The sequence below is a fragment of the Micropterus dolomieu genome, linkage group LG11 (assembly GCF_021292245.1).
Source record: "Micropterus dolomieu isolate WLL.071019.BEF.003 ecotype Adirondacks linkage group LG11, ASM2129224v1, whole genome shotgun sequence".
Lineage (NCBI taxonomy): Eukaryota > Metazoa > Chordata > Actinopteri > Centrarchiformes > Centrarchidae > Micropterus > Micropterus dolomieu.
The window spans coordinates 5,020,185-5,042,504 of record NC_060160.1 but is presented as its reverse complement, the minus strand read 5'-3'; the positions used below and the strand labels follow the sequence as shown (position 1 = coordinate 5,042,504).

The window sequence follows — 22,320 nt, the reverse complement described above, 5'->3', positions numbered from 1 at the left end:
TAAAATAACGAAGGAGTGGCTTCACAACAACTCCGTGGCTGTTCTTGAATGGCCCAGCCAGAGCCCTGACTTAAACCCAATTGAGCATCTCTGGAGAGACCTGAAAATGGCTGTCCACCAACGTTTACCATCCAACCTGACAGAACTGGAGAGGATCTGCAAGGAGGAATGGCAGAGGATACCCAAATCCAGATGTGAAAAACTTGTTTCCCAAATCTTTCCCAAAACGACTCATGGCTGTATTAGATCAAAAGGGTGCTTCTACTAAATACTGAGCAAAGGGTCTGAATACTTATGACCATGTGATATTTCAGTTTTTCTTTTTTAATAAATTTGCAAAAATTTCTACATTTCTGTTTTTTTCTGTCAAGATGGGGTGCTGAGTGTACATTACTGAGAAATAAAATGAACTTTTTTGATTTTTGGAAAATGGCTGCAATGAAACAAAGAGTGAAAAATTTAAAGGGGTCTGAATACTTTCCGTACCCACTGTATTATCTACTGTCAAGAGATTTTGCCATACAGTTAATGCAATTCACATTTTCTTTCTCATCTTTTTGAAGCAGTCATAGTTTATCATTTTATTCTGACAGTGAAGACAACGTAGTTTTTTGTTTTTTCCAGATACGCAATTCACTGGAACAGGTTTACGACATTCTCACGTTTTTTAGCCTTAAACAGTTCCAGAAAATGTAGTGTGAATTGGTAAATAAGCAAACACAGGCATGCTTACAAACAGTGTTTACTTTATCTAGCTAAACGATAAAGTACTACCACTTCTCAGTAACATAGTACCATTACATCGTGTACATTCCACCATCCTGACTTCTCTCCCTCTATTATCCGCAGTCCATTGTCTCAACTAGACAATGTCAAGCTTTAGGACAGGTGGTATAAGGTAGTAGGCATATGCGCGTTAGAAAACAATAAAACAACAGATATCTCATATTCCAGTATACAATTACATATTCTGTGACCAATTTTATACATGTCACCCACTCCTACCCATGATGCTTTCATCTTGGTGACTCCATCTTAGAGTGATATTTTCTTTCATGATCCAAATTATTTATATTCATTAAAAATAATTGCAATAATGTGAAACTCTCTTTATTCTCTTTACTCTCAAAATTGACAACAGAATTATGTCTGAGAAATAATTCTATAATAAAAAACACATTTATGTTTCAGTTATTTCACTTCAGATTATGATACGATAACAAAAACTTAAGACTTTAAAACTATTTCCATTAAATATGTACAATGACCAAAGATTTGCATTACCTATGCATTATTTGTCCATAATTTATAATGAATGCATCATTAAAATGATTACATTGATACACCCTTGCTAAAGCTACAATTTAAGCTTCTGCCTTATGGTGTTGGCAAGGCTACAGTATACCTCTGTAGCTCTGCCTGAGGTACCTCAGACAGAAAGAAAGGTCCAGTCATCTTCTCCTGTTCAGTAATGCTAGACAAATTATATTTTATACCAACAAAACTGTCACTATATATTAATGGGACATCCATCGATTTATGTGGTGATGCAACAGTACAATAATCAATAACAAAAATCCTCAGCTTTAACCAAAACAATTCATAAAGTCCAGAGATTGTGGAAACAATGGACAAGAAATTGTAAATTCTTATATTTTTGGTTTTATAATATATAGTTTTACATCTTGGCACAAAGGACAACATCTGTCACATCTGTCTATTTCACTTTGTATACAAAGAACAGAGTGGTACGGTTTAAATACTATTTTCAGACAACAGGTGGGAATAAGACCTCATCATTCTCAGAAATCTTAACAAAAAACATTTACGGTTACAGGCATTGTATAATCTGACAGTTTACACTATGCTACTCTAGTATTTTACGCTCCTGTTTTAGACCTGACATTCATAGCACCTGTCAAACTTGAGAATTTTCGCTGTTGTTGTCGTCTTCCTCTATCTCCACTCTCTTGTCAGATGCCTTAAGTGTTACTATGTATGAAGAATCAGTCCTAGTGACATGGTCACCTGTCACATTTCTCTCTTTCCTTCTCTCCCCATAGTGCACCTGTGACTGTTGCCGTGGCAACCGTAACCTGTTGACTCGTGGGGTTTCTGGTGATGGGGGTCAAAATCATCTGCACCTGAGGAGCTGTCTATCAAATCAGCACCTTCCATCAGGCCCTGGATGGACTCACAGAAATTAGTTTAAAGTTGTTTGAGGATTTTCTGGGCATTTTTCTTGAATGATGCCATGACTGCAGACGCACACTGCCTTTGAAGAATGTGCCTCATGTTATGATATAAAAACATAAATCATCTCCAAAAGGCTGAAGTGCAAGGAGTAAAAAAAAATTTGATATTGATCTCACAGTTGAACAGCAGAGGAGATTATTGACTGGAAGAGGCAGATTCAGAGAGAAAGCTAGCCAATTTTGTACTTTTTTCATATCTGGGCAAGCTGATTGTTCACTTAAAATGAGATCAAGTCAGAGGTCGCAGTTAGACGGCACTACAGGCACAGCATGACACTTTTATATGATTTCTTTAAAGAAAATTTCCGGGTTCTGTTCAAGAAGTAAGAAAACCTCATTCAAAGTCCCATTGACATTTGTAACAATGCTAATAACTAAATTCCAGCCTTGGAAACAGAGCCTCTCTCAAAAGTGTGGCTCGTGTTGCTTGCTTCATATGTTTAGATAAGGACGGTAGTTTTTGTAATAAACGAGCTAACATTGTTCTTTTTTTAATATTTCAGTTGTTTCAATGAACACTATTTCCCATAAGCCCTAGACCTTCGTGGGTGAAACGTCCATGCTCAACAAAAAGCCAAGGGGCTACTTCAGTTTCAGAGAGAACACTGTAAACGCTGTCAGACAACAGAGACTACAAAATAAAATTTACTTCAGAAGAGCGCTTTCATTAATTTTTGAATATGGTCGATGACATGAGTACCCACTCTGCTGTGCTTGTAAATTTTTATGGGAGCTGTAGTTTGTCCTGTACTCAAAAGTAATCGTTTAACTTCCACACACAAAAATATGTCTATTTGCCTTAGAATATATAATGCAAAGCCCTTTTATGCACCAATTGAACAATACAAGATTCGGAATGAGTCTTATGAAATTTGTTGTCATCTGTTGCTGTGTATTAACGTCTCGTCTGGGCTAAAGACAAAAAGGACTGGACTGCTGCTGAGTGGTCCAAAGTTATGTTCTCTGATGAAAGTAAATTTTGCATTTCCTTTGGAAATCAAGGTCCCAGAGTCTGGAGGAAGAGAGGAGAGGCACAGAATCCACGTTGCTTGAAGTCCAGTGTAAAGTTTCCACAGTCAGTGATGGTTTGGGGTGCCATGCCATCTGCTGGTGTTGGTCCACTGTGTTTTCTGAGGTCCAAGGTCAACGCAGCCGTCTACCAGGAAGTTTTAGAGCCCTTCATGCTTCCTGCTGCTGACCAACTTTATGAGGATGCAGATTTCATTTTCCAACAGGACTTGGCACCTGCACACAGTGCCAAAGCTACCAGTATTGTAGGGACCATGGTATCCCTGTTCTTAATTGACCAGCAAACTGGCCTGACCTTAACCCTATAGAAAATCTATGGGGTATTGTGAAGAGGAAGATGCGATACGCCAGACCCAACAATGCAGAAGAGCTGAAGGCCACTATCAGAGCAACCTGGGCTCTCATAACACTTCAGCAGTGCCACAGACTGATCGACTCCATGCCACGCTGCATTGCTGCAGTAATTCAGGCAAAAGGAGCCCCAACTAAGTATTGAGTGCTGTACATGCTCATACTTTTCAGTTGGCCAACATTTCTAAAAATCCTTTTTTTGTATTGGTCTTAAGTAATATTCTAATTTTCGGAGATACTGAATTTGGGATTTTCATTAGTTGTCAGTTTTAATCACCACAATTAAATGAAATAAACATTTGAAATATATCAGTCTGTGTGTAATGAATGAATATAATATCCAAGTTTCACTTTTTGAAAGGAATTACTGAAATAAATCAACTTTTTGATGATATTCTAATTATATGACCAGCACCTGTATACTTTGCATCACCAGGGAGCTGAAAGATGCTTAAAAGCTGTGTAGAGCTCTATGAACTGCAGAGTCAGGTGAAAAATCTCTGTGGATTCATCACTACGTGTGACCCCTTTTCACATAGAAGTACTAATTTTATCAATTGAGAAAAACAATATATCAAAAGAAATTATAAAAAATATCGATTGTCGCCTTAAAGAGTTTTAGCTTGAATTCACCACTTTGATGTGCGATATGTGCAACTATGACAAGAATTTCCCCCTCTGGGATCAATAAAGTATTTCTGATTTAAATAAAAACAAACCAAAAGTGCCAGTACAGTCATTTACTGACTCACCAAACTGAGGTGTTTTTTTGTTACACAAAAATCATTTTTCCTCTCTCATTGCCCAATTATTTTTCTATCTTTCTTCCTTTATCTTATCACTCATCAGTATTGTTTCTCCTCCCATCTCCTTCTGTCCCTAACCATTTCTTCCCCAGTCTCTTTGTCCAGCTGTTCTAATCCTTCCTTATCCCCACCACACACTTTAACCCCCGCTGCCCTCTCACTCTTTATCTGTCTCTCTCTATCTCTTACCTCTCTCTCTCTCTCTGTGTACTGACCTGGCCCAGGGCTGATCTGGTTGTCATAGAGGTGGATGTCATCTCCGCAGGCGATCGGCGAGTCCTGTCTCTCCTCTCGGCCCTCGCTGCCCTCCTCCTGCTCCACCTCCCGCTGCTCTGGGGACACAACAGCACAGGGTCACCTCCTGGACCTCACCGTCTACCAGGCAGGGCAGCAAACTCACTTTTCACCACTAGTTATAATTATCATCATCATCATCATCTTCAGCCAAACTAGCTGTCCAGGAAGTCCGGAAATTCAATAGGTATTTACTGCATTATTTCACCGTTCAGCTTGACTTTTAGGGTAAAAGACCATAAAATAATGTTCATGCATTTGCCAAAATTGTCTTTTGTTGGTCAACAATTCTTTTCAACTATACAGCAGAATTCAGTGCATAGATTCCTATTTACTAAAGCATATCCTCTATTGTATTTTACTGTATTTAAAAAATTAAATGAAAAAATCTGAAAAAAAGAAAAAGATTTGACAGCGACAAGATATTGTTACAAGAAATTATGCTTTTCTGTGACAGCTTATCTGATAGTCACTGAACCACCGTGCCACCTTAATAAACATCTGGTGATAACTCCTCAGAATTATATGCAAATGATGTTTTGATGTCACCTGAAGTATGTCACGAGGAGGCTCGATTGTGAAATATGCACTCAGATTTCACTCCAGCTTTCCTTTTAACATAATTTCACAAAGAGTTTGTTTGTTGAAGTATGATGCCTGCAGTCCATTGAGGTTGTAAGTAAAAAGAATTAAGTACAGGTTATAGTAAGAAACACGGTTTACTATAAGTTTGTTAATTATTTTCATTATCAATTAATCTACTTATTATTTTGTCAGTTAATTATACATTTGGTCTACTAAAGAGAGAAAATAGCAATAATGGTGACAGTTCAGTTTACCATCATAGAAGACAAAGAAAACCAGGAAATCTTCACATATGAGAGCTTAAACCAGTGAATTTGAATAGTTCAATTATTACAGCTCTACATTTTTCATAATAGGTCCGATTTGGATTTGTAATCAGTTTCATGTTCAGACAGGTCTAAATGTGATCAAATGCGCTTGTAAAAGAGCAGGGTTGAATTTTTGGGGGTGAACAATGTCTAAAACATTTAAGCATTAAACAAACCAAATATTCAGAGCGCTGTGTTTTCAAGTGACAAAAAACAAAATGTCTGTCTGTAAAAAGAAGATATGCTTGATCACTCCTGTTATTTCTGTCCTTTTCTTTTGTAGCTACTGTGTGTGTATTTTGTGACATTATTTATTGGCGGATGTGCACCGTGCAATTTTATGCATCTTTACCATGTGTGTGCGCCAAACAAAATTTCAAAAATAGATGTGTTAACACAATGTTATATTTTATATTAACAAAATACAAAGTGAGTGAACAGAACTAATCAAAATCATTATTTGGTGTGACCACCCTTTCCCTTCAAAGCAGAATCAATTGTTCTAGGTACACTTGCACATAGTTTTTGAAGGAACTGTGCAGGTAATTTGGCCCAAACATCTTGGAGAATTACCCACAGTTCCTCTGTGGATTTAAGCGACCTCAGTCTTCTTTAAACTGAATATATTTCTTTATGACTTTCACTGTATGTTTGGAGTCATTGTCATGCTTCAGAATAAAATTGGGGCCAATCAGATGCCTCCCTGATGGTATTGCATAATGCAATGCACCAAGTATTTGCCTGTACTTCTCAGCATTGAGAAGACATTAATTCTGACCAATTCCCCAACTCCATTTGCAAGGAACCTCCATCATGCTTCACTGTGGCCTGCAGACACTCTTGTACCACTCTCTATCCCTCCAGTGAACAAACTGCCTTCTGCTAGAGCCAAATATTTCACATTTTGACTCATCAGTCCAGAGTACCTGCTGCTATTTTTCTGCACCCCAATTCCTGTGCATACTTAAGTCGCTTGGCCATGGCCTGACCACGGTCTCTAAAGTCTTCAACTTTGCCCATTTCTTTGTGCTTCTTCAAAAGAGCTTGGACAGCACACCTGGAAACCCCGGTCTGCCTTGAAATTTCTGCCTGGGAGAGACCTTGCTGTTGCATTGTAGCTGAGTTTGGCTGGTTCTCACCCAGTTGTATTCCTCCTACACAGCTGTTTCTGTTTATGATTGTGTTTCAATCTACATATTGAATTCATGGTCATTAGCACCCGTTTGGTATAACTGTTCATATTCAATTCAATCATACACCTGACAATATCCCTACAAAATCTCGGACTCTGTACAAGTGTACCTGAAGAATTTATGCTGTTTTGAAGGCAAAGGGTGGTCACACCAAATATTGATAAAATTTTTTCTTCTTTTCAATCACTTTATATTTTCTTAATTGATAAATATGATCTATTAACATGTCTATTAGCATTCTACTTGAATTCAATTTTTTTCCACACCTGCCTAAAACCTTTGCAGAGTACTGTATATCATTTCTATTACACACACACACACACACACACACACACACACACACACACACGTAAGACTGTAAGGCATAAATAACTGTAAGCAGAGGACCTCTACATCAAAAATTACACTGGTTAGTGGTTGTTTTGATATTAACAGGTATTTCATGACTCAGCAGGTAGACAGGTTTTTATCAGGGTTTTCTTTGGTGTGTAATGGACAGAACTGTATGGTTGAATGCATCACAGCACCCGGCCAGGAGCCTGTTTGTATGACTCATCCCATTCTCTCACGTCTCTTGACACAGCAGCCCCTTAAATCCAATCCTACAGTAACTAGTGGGCTCCAAAATATAATCCAGTGATCGGCTTGATGCGACGAGAACAATATCTCATACTCGTGCTCTTTATCTGCTGACCTTATCTCTGAGGGGCCCCCCAATTTCAGTTCATTCAGTTTGTCTTGCATCAGGATCATCCCTCAGCACTTGACATTATTTGCCTTGCTGTGTCGTCGCCTTGCCTGCATCCCTCTGTGCCTCAGACTCACCGGCTGGGCTCTGACTTTCAAATCACCTTGGGAGAGAACAGCAGCTGCAGAGCGGGAGGAACAAATCGATGGTTTTACTCCAAAATGCAATGGTTTTTAAAGGTTTCTTATGTATGACTATTTTTGCAGTTTTTAAATATTCTATCCCATTTGCTTTTTACTGTTTGTTTATGGTTATATATTTATTTTTAATAATAAACTCCAAATACGCAATTATTACTATTCAGGATTAGGGATGATTGCATTAAAAATCATTATCTATTCTTTACATGTCATTTGAAAAATAAATGAAATCAATTCCGCAGCATTTGAATTCAGACGAGCTGCGCAAGAAGCCAACTCACCCTCAGTAACTGAACAGTCAATACAAGCATGCAACATGTAGAAGGAACACGGGATGTTTGATATGAAAACACTGAATGATTGATAGGTTTCGTTCAAACGGTGTGCAGTGTTCTGCAGCAGCCTTTGAGATGTGTTTGGAGCCGTGACATACAGAAACACTATGGTGTTACAAACAGCCGCATTAGAGCATGTTTGAATCATTAATGATGTTTTTAACTCGTATGCTGTGTGTTCTAAGAATTATTCAAAGAAGATACACGACTGCCATTGTTACGTTATCTAAGTCTGCAACAAACCATAGCATTAATCTGTCAATTATTGTTCTGCTCAAATCAATTATTCGAGTGACATAAATCTAATTATTTAGCAAAAATGCCCTATATTCCCCACTTTCAGCTTCTCAATTAACAAGTTTATTTTATTTTTAGGATTCTGTTTTATAAAATGAACAAAAGAAGGTGCCAATTGGATAAAGACAGCTCCGTGACATAAACATTAGTGCACTTTTATGAGTAATAAAATCCTCTAGAGCCATTAACATTATGTTGGCCTTTCCCTGTGTGAAACTTAAAATACTGATGACAGCTAAATTACAGGGTTTCCCCAAAGTGTTTACTGCAGGGACGGGCCACCTTGCATGAACTAAAGACCACCCACCATAAATAAAAAAAATTAAGCTTCAGAGAAAACCGATGAGGTATATGGCAAATTCCATATATTGAGTGTGGCGATTGATTAGGAAGTTATTTACTTAATAAAAAGATCATAAAATAAGTTGTGTATGGATCTGTGTGGTTTACCATGTCTGCTAAATGATTTTCTTGGGGAACCCCTGAATTTAATTGCTATAAAATGCAATATGAGGAAGCTATAAAGTCCAAAAAAACTCAAGCATAATTCCCTTGATACATCACATCAGAAATCTCGACACTGAAAACCTTGTTCAATGAATCCTTGTAATCATCAAGGAGAGATCACACAGACAAACACAAAGTTATTTCCACACCAATTTTGTAATAATTCTGTACATGTTTCACTTTTTTAAAATCCCCATTCTGCAAACATTGCATGTTTGTTGTCGGTTTTCTGTTCTGTATACTCAGACAAAAAGAACATGACCCAAAAATGTGCAGCCATAATCAGATTCATTTACGGCTGCTTACCAAGCGCACTAAATGAGCACATTAATAGTTGACATGTCTCAGTAACATATCAACTATTAACATACTAATGAAGAAGGCAGTGGTACAACAGGGCCACTTCTACAGTGCAAGACGTACAACAAATATTATTTTTCATTTCACCCTGCTCACAGTCTTTGGTCGTCAAGTGCATTTGAAGAGCATTCGGCTTCCAGACCAACCTTCACTAATGATCCTTTGAGATGACAATGGTTGGATAATGCAAACAATAATGTAATTGCATTCATATCCTGATAAAAGGTTGACTAATAAAGACAGTTATGTTCAGCTGCAGCAGGGTGCCTTCTGTGGTTCTGCTAAGTGACTTGGTGTGTTGCAGGAGGGGAATAATTGGCTGGGGGAGAAAGGGAGATCCAATGCAAGCAAATTCTGTCCTGACTGCTTGTGCTGCACATACTAATTGGTAGCCTCTCCTTGGCTTGAAGGTAATGAAACTGCTGTTATCATAACAGCCGGAGTAAAGTTCATTATTTATATCCAAATGCAGTGGAGTGTGAGAGCTGGAATAGTTTTCTGTGCCTGTGCTGAAGCTCTAATCTTTAATTCACATCTTCCACTATGGATATGCTGTACAATGCACATTATTGGCGGCATTCAAATTAAAAAAATATATCCTTCTACCTTTCTTTTCTCCATTGTGATGAGAGGATCACATTTTGTGCACAACTCATGGATACCTTATTATTGGTTTCTAGGCCTGGGCAATCCTGAAATGTTTGTGTACAGTGCATTTATATATGTCCTGGTGATGGCTCAGACTCACCCATTTCTTGAAAGAAGTATCCATTCTTGGACATCCCAGAGGGAGGTGCCTCTGTAGGAGTGAGCAAAACAGAGAAAGACAGTAATCACTGAGGTGAAACTAGGCAACAGTAACAGGCCCTGCAGGGAGTAATTTTCATTTTGAAACGAGATACCCATTATTAGCTATTATTTTTACACAGTAATTGTTGGTATGAGAGGTGGTTACAAATACAAATGCAAACCATTATCAGACCCTTGTTAGTAATTTAGTGCTGATGTTCAAGAGGGAAAGACCCGTTTATTTAAATAAAGCATTTCATGGATCCAGGAAGTAACTCACAAAAATGTTACTCATTCATTCACTCAAGTTACATACTTATGATTAAAGCATCTGCCCTCTAATGGCCCTTAGGAGAAATGACAATGCCTACTGATGACGCACTGGAAACTGCAATACTGCTAAATCGTGCAAAGGTTTTCATGATGCTTTAATTTGCATATCACTACAAGTCCTCCAAATTAAATGACAAAACATCATTTGAAACTGCTCCCAATAAGAAAAATATTTTATTTATTTCCCCCCCCTCTCCTTTCAAACCATGGCAAACATAAAAGCATTCGTATGGTTATTTTTAGGGACAAAACGACTTGGTTAAAGTTTGTGGTCATTGATAAATGTAACAAATGTTTACCCTTGACAAATGTCCACCCTGGTGCACAATAAAGAAACATTCTATTCTGTCTGTAGAAAATGAGAAACAAATAGTGGTCTCTTTGTGTAAAAGTCTGGCATTTTGTTGACCCATCCATCCACCCCAACCTCCTTCCTACACAAACTTTGTAGCTTTATAATGCCATAGTATTTCCTCCCTTGCTCCCAAGCAAAGAGTAATCATTTCTATAGCTGCTAGAGATGTTTGTCAGTTGAATGTAAACATCTGTTGTTCTTGTTAGTAAGACTTTATTATCCCCGGGGGGAATTCCTTTTCACAGCACTGCACATCACAGAGAAGATACACATCACCACACACCAGTTACAGACAGAAATACATGCAATACAACAAACAGCACACAGCGACAACAGACTAAAACATCACCAACCAGGGACCTTTACCTGCGCCCAGACAGCATTACAGTGAGGTGGGAAATGAGTGGGTGTGTGACATCCTCTGCTACTGTATTTGCAATGTGTGTGAGCTCTGAGAGGTTCGGTGTTGGGATGCCTATATTCTTGGCAACAGTGTTGGTTAAGCGTGTGTTTTATCCGCTTTAGGACAGAGAGCATGTTAAAGAAATAGGGGAGCAGTAGATGGGTTGCTTATTCCTCGAAAACAATAGTCTATCATATTATGTTTTTAGTTCTTATGCTACAAAAGCAGATACCAATAACGTACAGTATACACAGCCTTAAAAATCACAGCAGTAATATTCCTTCTCAAAATTCCAAGGATTCCTAGGAATTTCTTTTTATCAAAATGTTGTCATTGATTGTATGTAATGATGATGATAAAGCACGTCCTATATACATTTTTAAATCCATCTGAACAACAGCCAAACCAAAAATTATTTGAATGATTATATCAATAACCAAAATGGTTGCTAAGCCGGATCACTTCGACAGAGACTTGTGAAGATTTGCCAACAGAGAAAAAAAAATTAGCTGCTAAACCATAAATAGACTATACAGACTGCGTAATACAGAATTTCTATGTAAAACTTTCCTTCCTAATGGGCTGTCACAGACACTAAGAGTGAGCACAAACAGCGTAACCCTGTAGTTCAACAAGAAGACGAAAAGAAGAAACTGCAAGGGTTTTTATTCCTAACATGTCCATTAGGTAGAAGAAATGTTAAAAGTCATTGAACATACGCAATACACACTCTTTTCATCAGCAAAAGGTCTTGACATTGTTAATACATTCAGTGATAATCCATAGTGAGTTTTGCTTCCAGGCAAGCAATCATTTTGCAATGGTAGGGTGCAGCATTTTTAAAATGGTGGATATCTCCTTTTGGAATTAAACTTAATCTGGCGAAGAGCTCCACTACAAATAGGCTACACAGAAAGGGAATTTAGAGTACAACATTTCAAAGTGTTTGTCACGCGGCCCTGTGGATGCGTGTAGCATGTGGATGGCACAGAAAGACGAGGCAGATATGGAGAGGGGATACTTTGAAGGTTATTGAGACATTGTGGGCTCATGCTGAAGGAAAGGGGTGGGGGTGTGGGGGCGGCTGCTGCACTATCAGACTTCAGTGAGGCTTTTCTTCAGCATTATGCCAATATGTTTACATATTCATCCTATAACCAAAAATCAACAGCGTGTCTTGCGGGTATTTCCCTGACTGCTAAAATCACAGCCATCCCAGACAAAGGGACTGGGAGAAAATGACACACACACAAACACACACACACACACACACACACACACACACACACACACTCCTGGGAATTATAAAAATGATCCTTCACTTTTGGGGTGCGAGATGGAGAAGAAAAAAACTGCTCAAGAGTAAAAGAACCGGGGATTAATTTATCCCACAACAATTAGCTTGTTTAATTTACATAATTATGTAGATGCTTGGTTCTGCAATAGCCATTTGCATTTTTCAAGTTTCCCTCCCTGGCACTTGAACTCTTACTGCCATGGTTATTGATATGTTGAAATTTCATATATTATATATTTCAAATACCTCTAAAAGCTCGTGTGGACTACATGACTTTCAGCGTCAGCCGATCGCCCTGCTGTTCACACTACACAACTTGCCATCTTGTGACAGGAGTCTTGAAGTCTTTGTGACGTTCACACTACGTGACTGTTCGGTGACAGGGTGACACACTAAACGAGCTGACAACGACTCTGTCACCTGACGCTGCACTCCAAACCACGTTTTGTAATGAAAACTTGTGAAATGTTAAACGGGAAATGACGCAAACCTACACACGAAACAGCTGTTGTTTATAATTGGTAACTTTATAATGACAAAGACAAAACATATGGGTGAAAGAAAGGATTAGCACAGGCAGGTAGCAGGGATCGTCTGAGCTACAGAGAGAGCTGGAGGTGAGTAAAAACTGTTTTGCAGTGAAAAAGTAGCTTCCTGCTTTGCCAGGTGCCTGCTCTCATTGGCTCGTTGTGATGCATCGTTCACACATAACGACTGCCGACCGCTGATCGATCACTTATTTCCCCCCGATCACAGCCTGACAGTCGCCGAGCTCTCAGACCAGCAAATCGGGCTAAAAATCGTGTAGTGTGAACTAGACTTAAAGCTCACTAATTAACATAAAAAGTTAGTTCAAACCATACAAAAAAAAAAAATCTGAAAAAACTGTTTTTTTTAGGGGGGGTTATATGCTTTAGTAATTCACTACAAGCAGCCAAGAAGCAGCCCAGGATGAAACACCTGTCTTTTTTGTGTGTGAGTGTGTGGCGGGGTTAAACAAATGAGATGTAAAGTTTTAATTTATGAATTTAGGTTTTTCTGCCAGGTTAGATGTTCCCAGTCTTTATCCTAAGATAAGCTAGTCATCTCCTGGTTTCAGCTCCATATTTAATGGACAGACACGAGTGATGATCTTCTCATCTCTAAATGGTATCACATATTGTAAAGACCTCTGGTTAGATAAAGTAATATCTGCCTCTTTTACTCTTTATCCAGCAGTAAAGAAACATTTTGTCTAATTGTCTCAAAACGTATCCATATACATCAAAACTGAAATGAGATGAAATGGAATAAATTGATTTATCAGTCCCACATAGTGACCTTCAAAACCATCGGTTTGACTGGTTACTAATGACAGATGAAGGGTTTTAAATGCCAAGAGCTTTACTCTCTCTCAACACCCAGATATTCTTAATTTTAGCTAGTAATTCTTTACCTCACATATGTAAAGTGATAACAGAACATTGGTTTGCAGTACACCAACATCCTACTAACCCAGGTGAGTTGACCGTCTTTCCTTTACAATGAAAACAGGACATATTTTGGTTGTAGATCTTTCTGATTTATTACAAGAATCAACAGAAGAAAGTTAGTCAAACAAAACTCCCCAGTGGGTTTTTTTTCTCCCAACCTAGCTTCCTGAAATATCAAAATAAAAAAAATACAAAATCATTTCTCTCATCGGAGCTGCAGCGTTAACACAAACATGTGGAAACATTTCTCCGACATCCTCTGCTGCTTCTGTATTACTTGCTGTGTTTGATAGTGATGTCAGTAACATAAACATAAATTTTCCCTACACCTTCCTACACAACACAGACAGGTCGATCACATCCCTGTCGTGCAGCCTGCTTACCTGCAGCTACTTTCAGAGCACAAACACTCAACTAGGCTATGAGCATAATGGATATACAGCGATATATATAATATTTTGGATACTCTGGGTTATTTTCCCTCACGTGCAAAATAATTTTTTTACACTTTGTTTAGACATTTTTATATGTGCAGCTAAGTAAACCAATAGTCACTCACAGTTCAGAGGCCTCAGGCACACATAAAGTTCTTGCATCATAGGGTTCTAGTCTAATACATTTATTTTTACTTTTCTTGTCTTACACTCCTCCCTTTCTCAACTAAAATGCAAGTAATGATATTATTGCTGATATTATAATGGTTATGATTATTAAGCCCCTTTCAGGCCTTTTTATATTAGTGTGATGTTAATTTTACATGTCAGTCACTTGTCTAAATAAATTGACAAGTAACTTTTACGTACAAGTCACAACGCCAATCATACTCCATAATGCTTCGAACACGACATAAGTCTGAATTGAATTCTGCCACATTAACGTAAAGGCTACAGCATCACAAGGTCAAATAAACTAAAGGAGATTAAATGCACATCATGTTCCACCTTCTGAAGAGTTCTGCATTAAATGTAACAATCAGTTATCTCTTATGCATCGGATTAATAAACGACAAAATACTGAGTGAGACAATTTTACAGTAAGTTGTTGATGTAATTTCATTATAGAAAAAATGTATTCTTCTTGCATTGTGGGGCAAGTGGTAGATAAAACAAAGAACAAATCAACAGAGCTGCAACTAATTATTATTTTCATTATGAATTAATCTGCCAATTATTTTCTGAATGAACCGTTTATTCTTTAATTGTTTAGTTAATAGTTTATGCCAAGAATTGTGTGAAAAAATTACCAGAATCTTCAAATTACAAGTTTTGTCTGAGAAACAGCCCAGAACCCAAAGATATTCAGTTTACTATCACATATGTAAAAGAAAACAGAAACCAACAAATGTTTGGCATTTTGGCTTGAAGAAAATACTCACACAATTAATTATCAAAATGATTTTCAACTTATAATCAACTTTTTTGGCTCTAATAATAACCAGATCAGCACTCCATTGCTATAATTTCAAATTTTCATTCACGTCATCTGCATGGATGAAAAAAAACTTCATGTCACTCAACTAACTGGGAGCACAAGTCTGTTGCGAGACATTATGATCCAATAAAGAGCATTGTTCTAAATTTATGCACCCAAATAAGCAACACTAGGCGATTATACTAATATATCCTTTTATTAATATTTTGTAGACCATGAACTAGGAGTTACATGAGATGTAGTTCAGACTGCTTTATTTGTTTTTGTTATGAGTTAATACACTGTCTGCTCTAATGGGCTGCACACACATGCATGACAAAGCTGACTTTAACCTACTTCACGCTCGGATGGTATTTTAGAGACAGGCCCATTATCAGTCATAAAGGCTATTCTCTTGTGAAATAGGATGCTGATTCACTTAAATTGTGCAAATTGAGACATGCTGACAACCAAAAGATTCACTGACTACACTAAAGGTATAAGGACACCTGCCCCTGTAAGGTACTGGGACTAGAGGCCAACCAATATAGGATTTTTAAGACCAATACCTATTTTAATGTTTGATATCAGCCGAAACACATAACATAAAGAAAGATTATTCCTAACATTTGTTATGTGTGGTTATGAGACTCCACCAAGATAACATGACATAATGCAGTTTAAAAGTAAACTTGTTGAAGTATGTTATTGTGAAATATAAAGTAAGTGAAAGTACATTTCTGCATGGTTTGACAGCACTGATGTTCATTTGGCCGACTCAGGAACAACCTAATACCCCCGCAAAACCAGCGCGCTCAGTGTTTACAGCGAGGAGATAACTCAGGACAAGTCCTACACACAGCTACATCACTGGCGATAGCATCCTTTGCCAACTCTGGTAAAGACAAAGCTAAAGTAATTGGTTAAATTGATTAGGTTAGAAAGATAAGAAGTTAATTTAATGGTGTAAAAATAAAGTAACTTAAAACATTACACGATCATTTATATTAGTAGTTGAAGTATATAATTTTAATAGAATGGTAACTAATTTCACAGTTACCAGTATCCTTGTTACAAGGGGTGTAACGATTCACCAAATTCACGGTTCGGTTCAGACCTCGATTTCTGCGCCACGCTTCGGTTGATACCTCCATTTTTTCCTCCATTTATTGTGGTGGTGGTGTTGTGGGGGGGCATTATTATTATTATCATCATCATCATTATTTTCCATCTTTGATTAATTAAAAACAGTAACTTGCAAGTATGATCACTCAATCATCAGGTTGCGTTAACTTTAAATACAGTGTTTACAGTGTAAATACAGTGTCGACAAATCCTTTACTTGGGCGGGCTGCCCAGGTATGTTATCAGCTGCCTAAGTATATTTACCACGTTTGTTTCGATCCACATGCATCGCACTTCAAAAGTGAATTGCGGGTGAGTTTATTAAACGCGGTGGCTTTATGAAGCGTACTGCTCATGGAGAAAGTGAGCAGAGCGGAGACACATACAGAGAAAGAGAGAGAGAGGCGGGGCAAGCCCCTGTGTTTGCAGTGAGAGATGTAGTGTGGGGTGTGTGAGTGTGGGCAACAGAGAAGTGAAGAGAAAGGGAACAGATTCAAGTAGTGAATAAACACTAAAATAAGGTGGAAAATTAACTAGAATAACCTACTATCAATAATATATCTTACACTGCAACCGCCTCCACCCCCCAGCTGGCGCCACAGTTAACGTTACACTGTCATTATGAGAGCTCAACAGTTAGGGCGTGTCACGGTTCTGTTCCTCGGAACAGTAACACCAGACAGTGGACTTGTGTGTCACGGTTTCGGTCTCGGTTCTACTATTATTACAGTCCTACTTCTTACTGTACTGTAATTTTTACTATAACTTCTAAGGTCTAACCCTTGTTTATGGAATCTCATCATTATCTGATTTGTAATCACTATCACTGAATCTGTTGTCCAGTACTGTTTTTGCAGTTTCACAATAGTTTCCAATAAGATCTTCAAAGGCTAACTGCTGTCTTCAACCTTTACGTGGAAGAGTGCTTAGCTTGCATGTAACTGTGTACCTACACTCGTAGTGCCAGAAGAGTGTGTAATGATTTGTGAAAAAACCTTGCAGATGCAACACAATTTCTGAAATAGTGTAATTTATTTTACTGTACTATTCACTTAAGTTTTGGAGCAGTATTGTCATGCAAACAGTAAGGCCATTTATTTATGGCTAAATGCGTGATGTAAATGAAACACAATAAAAGGCACACATATGGCAGTTGTGAACATAAAAAAACTTTAGATGTCTGGCCTATGGTTTTTCATTATGACAAAGAAATACTGACTAAATTGTTCTATTTTTTCCAACACCATACCACATTTAGGTGTCAGGACTCTCACTAAAGACAAATCTAACTTCCTCATGCTCAGTATGCTTCTTATAATGCACCCATACGCTACAGGTTATCTCACAACTATAAATGAAAAAGTTCATGTAAAGAGGCAATTCCCCTGCTCATTTCAGATTGGTCTGTTTTTTCCAAGCCAAGTTTTTTCTGAGGTGCATATTAAAAAACTCATCAAGATCATTTATCCTTCACAACCAGTTAATGAACGTTCATTTTCTGATAAAATAAATACAAACAGTGGTTAAACAGAAGTAACTGGTGAGACAGTTCTTCCTGGAAGAGGCACGTTAGAAGAGCCATGCAAAAAAAATAAATAAATAAAGAAGAGGAAGCTGTGTACTTGCAAGCAGGAAGTAAGAACTGGTTAGAATAGCATCGCACATACATCTCATCGCTTTCGCTGATCTACTGTGTGTGTGTGTGTGTGTGTGTGTGTGTGTGTGTGTGTGTGTGTGTGTGTGTGTGTGTGTGTGTGTGTGTGTGTGTGTGTGTGTGTGTGTGTGTGTGTGTCGGTCCTTTCATTATAGCCGCCCAACATATACATGAGGGCAATATCTGATATCTTGATGCAATGTCAGTACATGCCACATGACAAACACTTTATTCCTGATAAACCCAAACCTTGGTCTGATACGAGTTATCTGCAGAAAAAGACGAGAGGCAGCTGCTTGTTGCCTTTGCAGTGACTGTGGTTTTTGCATCAGTTCAGCGACAAGTAAGTAGCAACACAGCAAGTAACAACTGTTTGACAAAGACAGACAGAGGGGTTTCAGCAGTGAAAATGTTACAGATGATGTTCCTGTGTTTTCTGTCTCTGAAACCACAAATACTCCTGTGGGCTACAAATCAAACACCAGCCGACCCTACCCTTCTTTGAATCCCCTTTTTGATTCTTGTGTTCTCAAAAGAGAAAAAAAAATGTGAAGGGAACATGACTTCCCGCAGACCTTAAGAAGAAAAACAAAAACAAAGGGGTACATTCAAGGGTAGTTAGTGATACGGATGCCCAGGGCAAAGATTGAGACGTAGCCCACGCGGTTTGTGTGTGTTCCCACATTTAATATGATTTACCACCTCTCTTACCAAGTTACAAAGCGCCATTACAGCTAAACACTGCAGGAAACCCAGTCCTTCCCTGCCTGGCATGACAGTCATATAGAGAACAATACTGTTACTGCTCGTTCTAGTAAACAAAGCCAAGTCAGATTTTTCCGTGAGGGACTATAAATGCTCTTCACTCATTTCAAGAAGATAATGGTACTTTAAGCATATTCTTTATTACTTCTAATTTCTAGTTTCAACACAGAGAGTCAACTCAGGGCACAAAAGCATGATGATGGAACCAGTTTTAGGAAATTTTGGTCACTAAAAGGCACATGTACAATCCTGTCACAGTACAGCATAGGGTGAATTTTAGTAGTAGTAGTATCAGTGGGTGGGGCTTAAATAATGGCCATCACCTCTAATCCCCTTTAAAACCAGCAGGTGGTTAAGTAACTGGAGCAAGAAACATAATGCCAGTAAAAAGTGCATTTATCGGGAACTATTTTCAGGCGAAATATCACTAGGTTTATCCACCTTTCAAGGGTTTTTTGTTTCCCTCAGGACACATCCTGAGATTGCCCAGTTTATTGATAAATAATATTCACAATATTAGGAAAAATGGTGCATATAAACCAAAGCAGTTTGACCTTTGTTTAATTACACTGTGTGTTGCTTACAGACGCAATACACCTTACATTCTTGTTGCTGTTTGATGGCTTAAGGTATTTAATCAGCAAAAAGGGAAGGGCCTTATACATTCAACATGCAGTTTTTGAAAAATTTATCTGTAAGAATTACTCATTACTCTAACCCAAAACAGACTCTGCCTTAATTGTATAAAAAACATGTTTTGATGTGTATTTAAAATGCTCCAAGATAACAGGAAGTCAACTTATACGACCCTTAGTGTGTATATAAACCAGCCAGGTTGAAACTGAGCCAACCTTCCTCCCCATGCAGGCTGATCTATTGCAGGACAGTGCACTGCAGGTACATGCAAAACAGATGCCAAAACCCCCAGGAGGGACAAACCCTGGAATTTAAGGAAGAGGTGAGGCTGAGACGTGAACAGGGCAAGAGATTAAAAGGTGCTCCTGCTGCGTTTGTAGGGAAATCTACAAGGGCAGGGCCAGCACCATGGAGGAGGCCGGGCCTTGTGTTGGCTAATTGTGCCCACAGGCTCTCTTGGCACCCGTCCTCTCTGGAGCTGTGGTCGTTGAAAGAGCCCCGTAGGAGAGGGAATTCCTCCCGGTGCCCTGCTCAGTATTGGGTCTGTTTGCTCGTATACACATCTTAAACAGCAGGCCCACATTTGGCCTTTATTTGTCTTTTTATTTCAAAGGAATTTTAAAGAACTTCAGTCAGCATGCTAATTACACACACATTGTAAATGGCAATTTATAGTACGTGTTTGCGTGGTATTTCCAAAGAGGAGTAGGAGCATACTGGGGATTAAAGTTAGGTGAGAGGGCACACCCATGTATTTTTTTATTCCTATGTCTGAAACATACTGACATACACTGATGCATTTCTGTACTTCATTAATGCCAGCTCATAGCAACTTGAACCCGTTACTATTCATGTGTATTAGACCAGAAAGTCAGAACTGGTGGCATTCTCCAAACCAAGACCAAAGGATTTATCAACTAAATAAATAATAAAAAATAAATAAATAAATAATCTGCAGATTAATTTGTAATGAAAACACAACTACATTAAATGAGGTAAAATAAATGGTTGCAAATGTGTAAATGTGAGCTTCACAGCTCAATAACAATGGAGACACAAGCTGCTGCAGGTATTACACCTACACTGTTACTTCTTGGGCAACTACTGAACTACTCCAAGCTCCTCCCGGACCTCTCAGATCATTATCCTATTCTTGGGAACTCTTTATGAAGGAGTGCAAGTGCAACTGCTCGTATCAAAGATCTTATCATTTCCATCACCAGGTAAGGGCAAATCCACATCACACTGGTCTAGGAAAGCCTCTTGAGAGCTGGTGCTGAAGGGACTCCTCTATAATCTTCTCCCAGATAAGCAGCCAAAAATGAATGGACTGATTGCTCTGGTGGGAAGCCACCCCGCCGTCTACAAGGACTATTTTCCCCATACTATAACCACGGAGCTGTTGAAAGGCATCCACATCAGCGAGGCGTAGTTTCCAGTCAAATCTGGTTTGGATGATGTGATATTTGAGGAAACACGATTTGGCTAAAACTCATCATAACCCCACAAGGTCACTGTCACTTTGAGCCCAGCTCTATCAAGACAAGTCCTTGCTGGTCTCTCATCACATTCACACTTTCACTGCAATTTTCCACTTTGTCAAATCCGCCTAGTTTTCTTACTTTTTAAACACACCGTGATACTATTTCATACTGGATCTTCAACTACATCTAAAACTGCAAACAATTTGAGACCAAATGAATAATTTATTAGTTGAGTTGGCAGATTAATCAATAATGAAAATAATTATAAAGTTATATGCAGCCTTACCTGCTTTTTTTTTTAAATTTATTTTTTTAAATTCTCACATATTTTACACTTTTTTTTTTTTTTTTTAAAGGATAATCCACAAGGCTTTAATCATAAGATTTTGAATTAATGTCAGTTATTTAGTTTTCACCAAAATCTCAAAAATATGTACTGTTTGTCCTGTATGTGAGGTCTTGTCATCCTTTTGCTACATGCAGAGTACTGCATTTGAGAGTTTATCAATATTATCTGTAGGTTATCAATGTTTTGCCCATTCAATACTAAACAAACCTATACTGTACTATCCTCCAGCCAGGTATCGGAGATAAACAGCACATTATTCAACTGATGCTTTTATCCAAAGAACCTTGAAGTACAATGAGTCACATCTGCAGGAAAAAAAACATTTTGTCCTTCAGTTTCTTCAAAACAGATCGGTAGAAATCCTCATTCAAACTCAAGGGTATAATGAACCACATGTTTGCAGCAAACGCTCCTCGTGTTTTCAGTGAGGAATGCTTACATTGTTAACAAGGAAATGCAGAGACATTTGAGTTTGTAGCTCTATACTGTGACAAGTGACAGCCAAATAACAATAATTAAAACTCTAAAATGTCAAATTATCACAACTAAATGGCATGTCTCCTTCTCCAGGACACATTCTGTTAGCACTAGTTTTTGTCACAGACCCTGCACTGATCTTAAATGTTCGTTCAGTGTCAGTCGTAGCATATTTACATCCACACCAGAGCCACTGGTTGAGCTTCTTTTCTAAATGTTAGACAAATTAAAATATGACTTTGTTTGATTAAGGGGAAGAACTGCTGGCTCTTCTACAGACAGCTGTGCCCCCGAGCATTCGTCTGACGTCGATGATGTCACATCAGAGCCTTCACCACAAGGCAGGCAATGAGTAAACTATCTGGCAAGCAGGTGGACTCTCTCTCTGTGTGTGTGTGTGTGTGTGTGTGTGTGTGTGTGTGTGTGTGTGTGTGTGTGTGTGTGTGTGTGTGTGTGTGTGTGTGATTTGTCTGTATGGGTCTAAGAAGACACAGGGCTGGGCGGTATATCGGTATAATTTCAAAACAGATATAAAATTAGACAATACTGTTTATACCAATCTA

General features: G+C 38.3%; 1 protein-coding gene across 1 annotated transcript in view; it reads right to left on the bottom strand.

Moving 5' to 3' along the window:
• The window catches only part of slc4a11 (solute carrier family 4 member 11), an 84,248-nt gene that overhangs the window by 28,148 nt on the left and 33,780 nt on the right, over positions 1 to 22,320 (bottom strand). Inside the window, exons 2-3 of the mRNA XM_046063274.1 lie at positions 9,957 to 10,007; positions 4,488 to 4,773 (exon numbers count right to left, since the gene is read on the bottom strand). Of these exons, the coding sequence (XP_045919230.1) occupies positions 4,488 to 4,773; positions 9,957 to 10,007 (337 nt within the window). The remainder of the gene's footprint in view (positions 1 to 4,487; positions 4,774 to 9,956; positions 10,008 to 22,320) is intronic.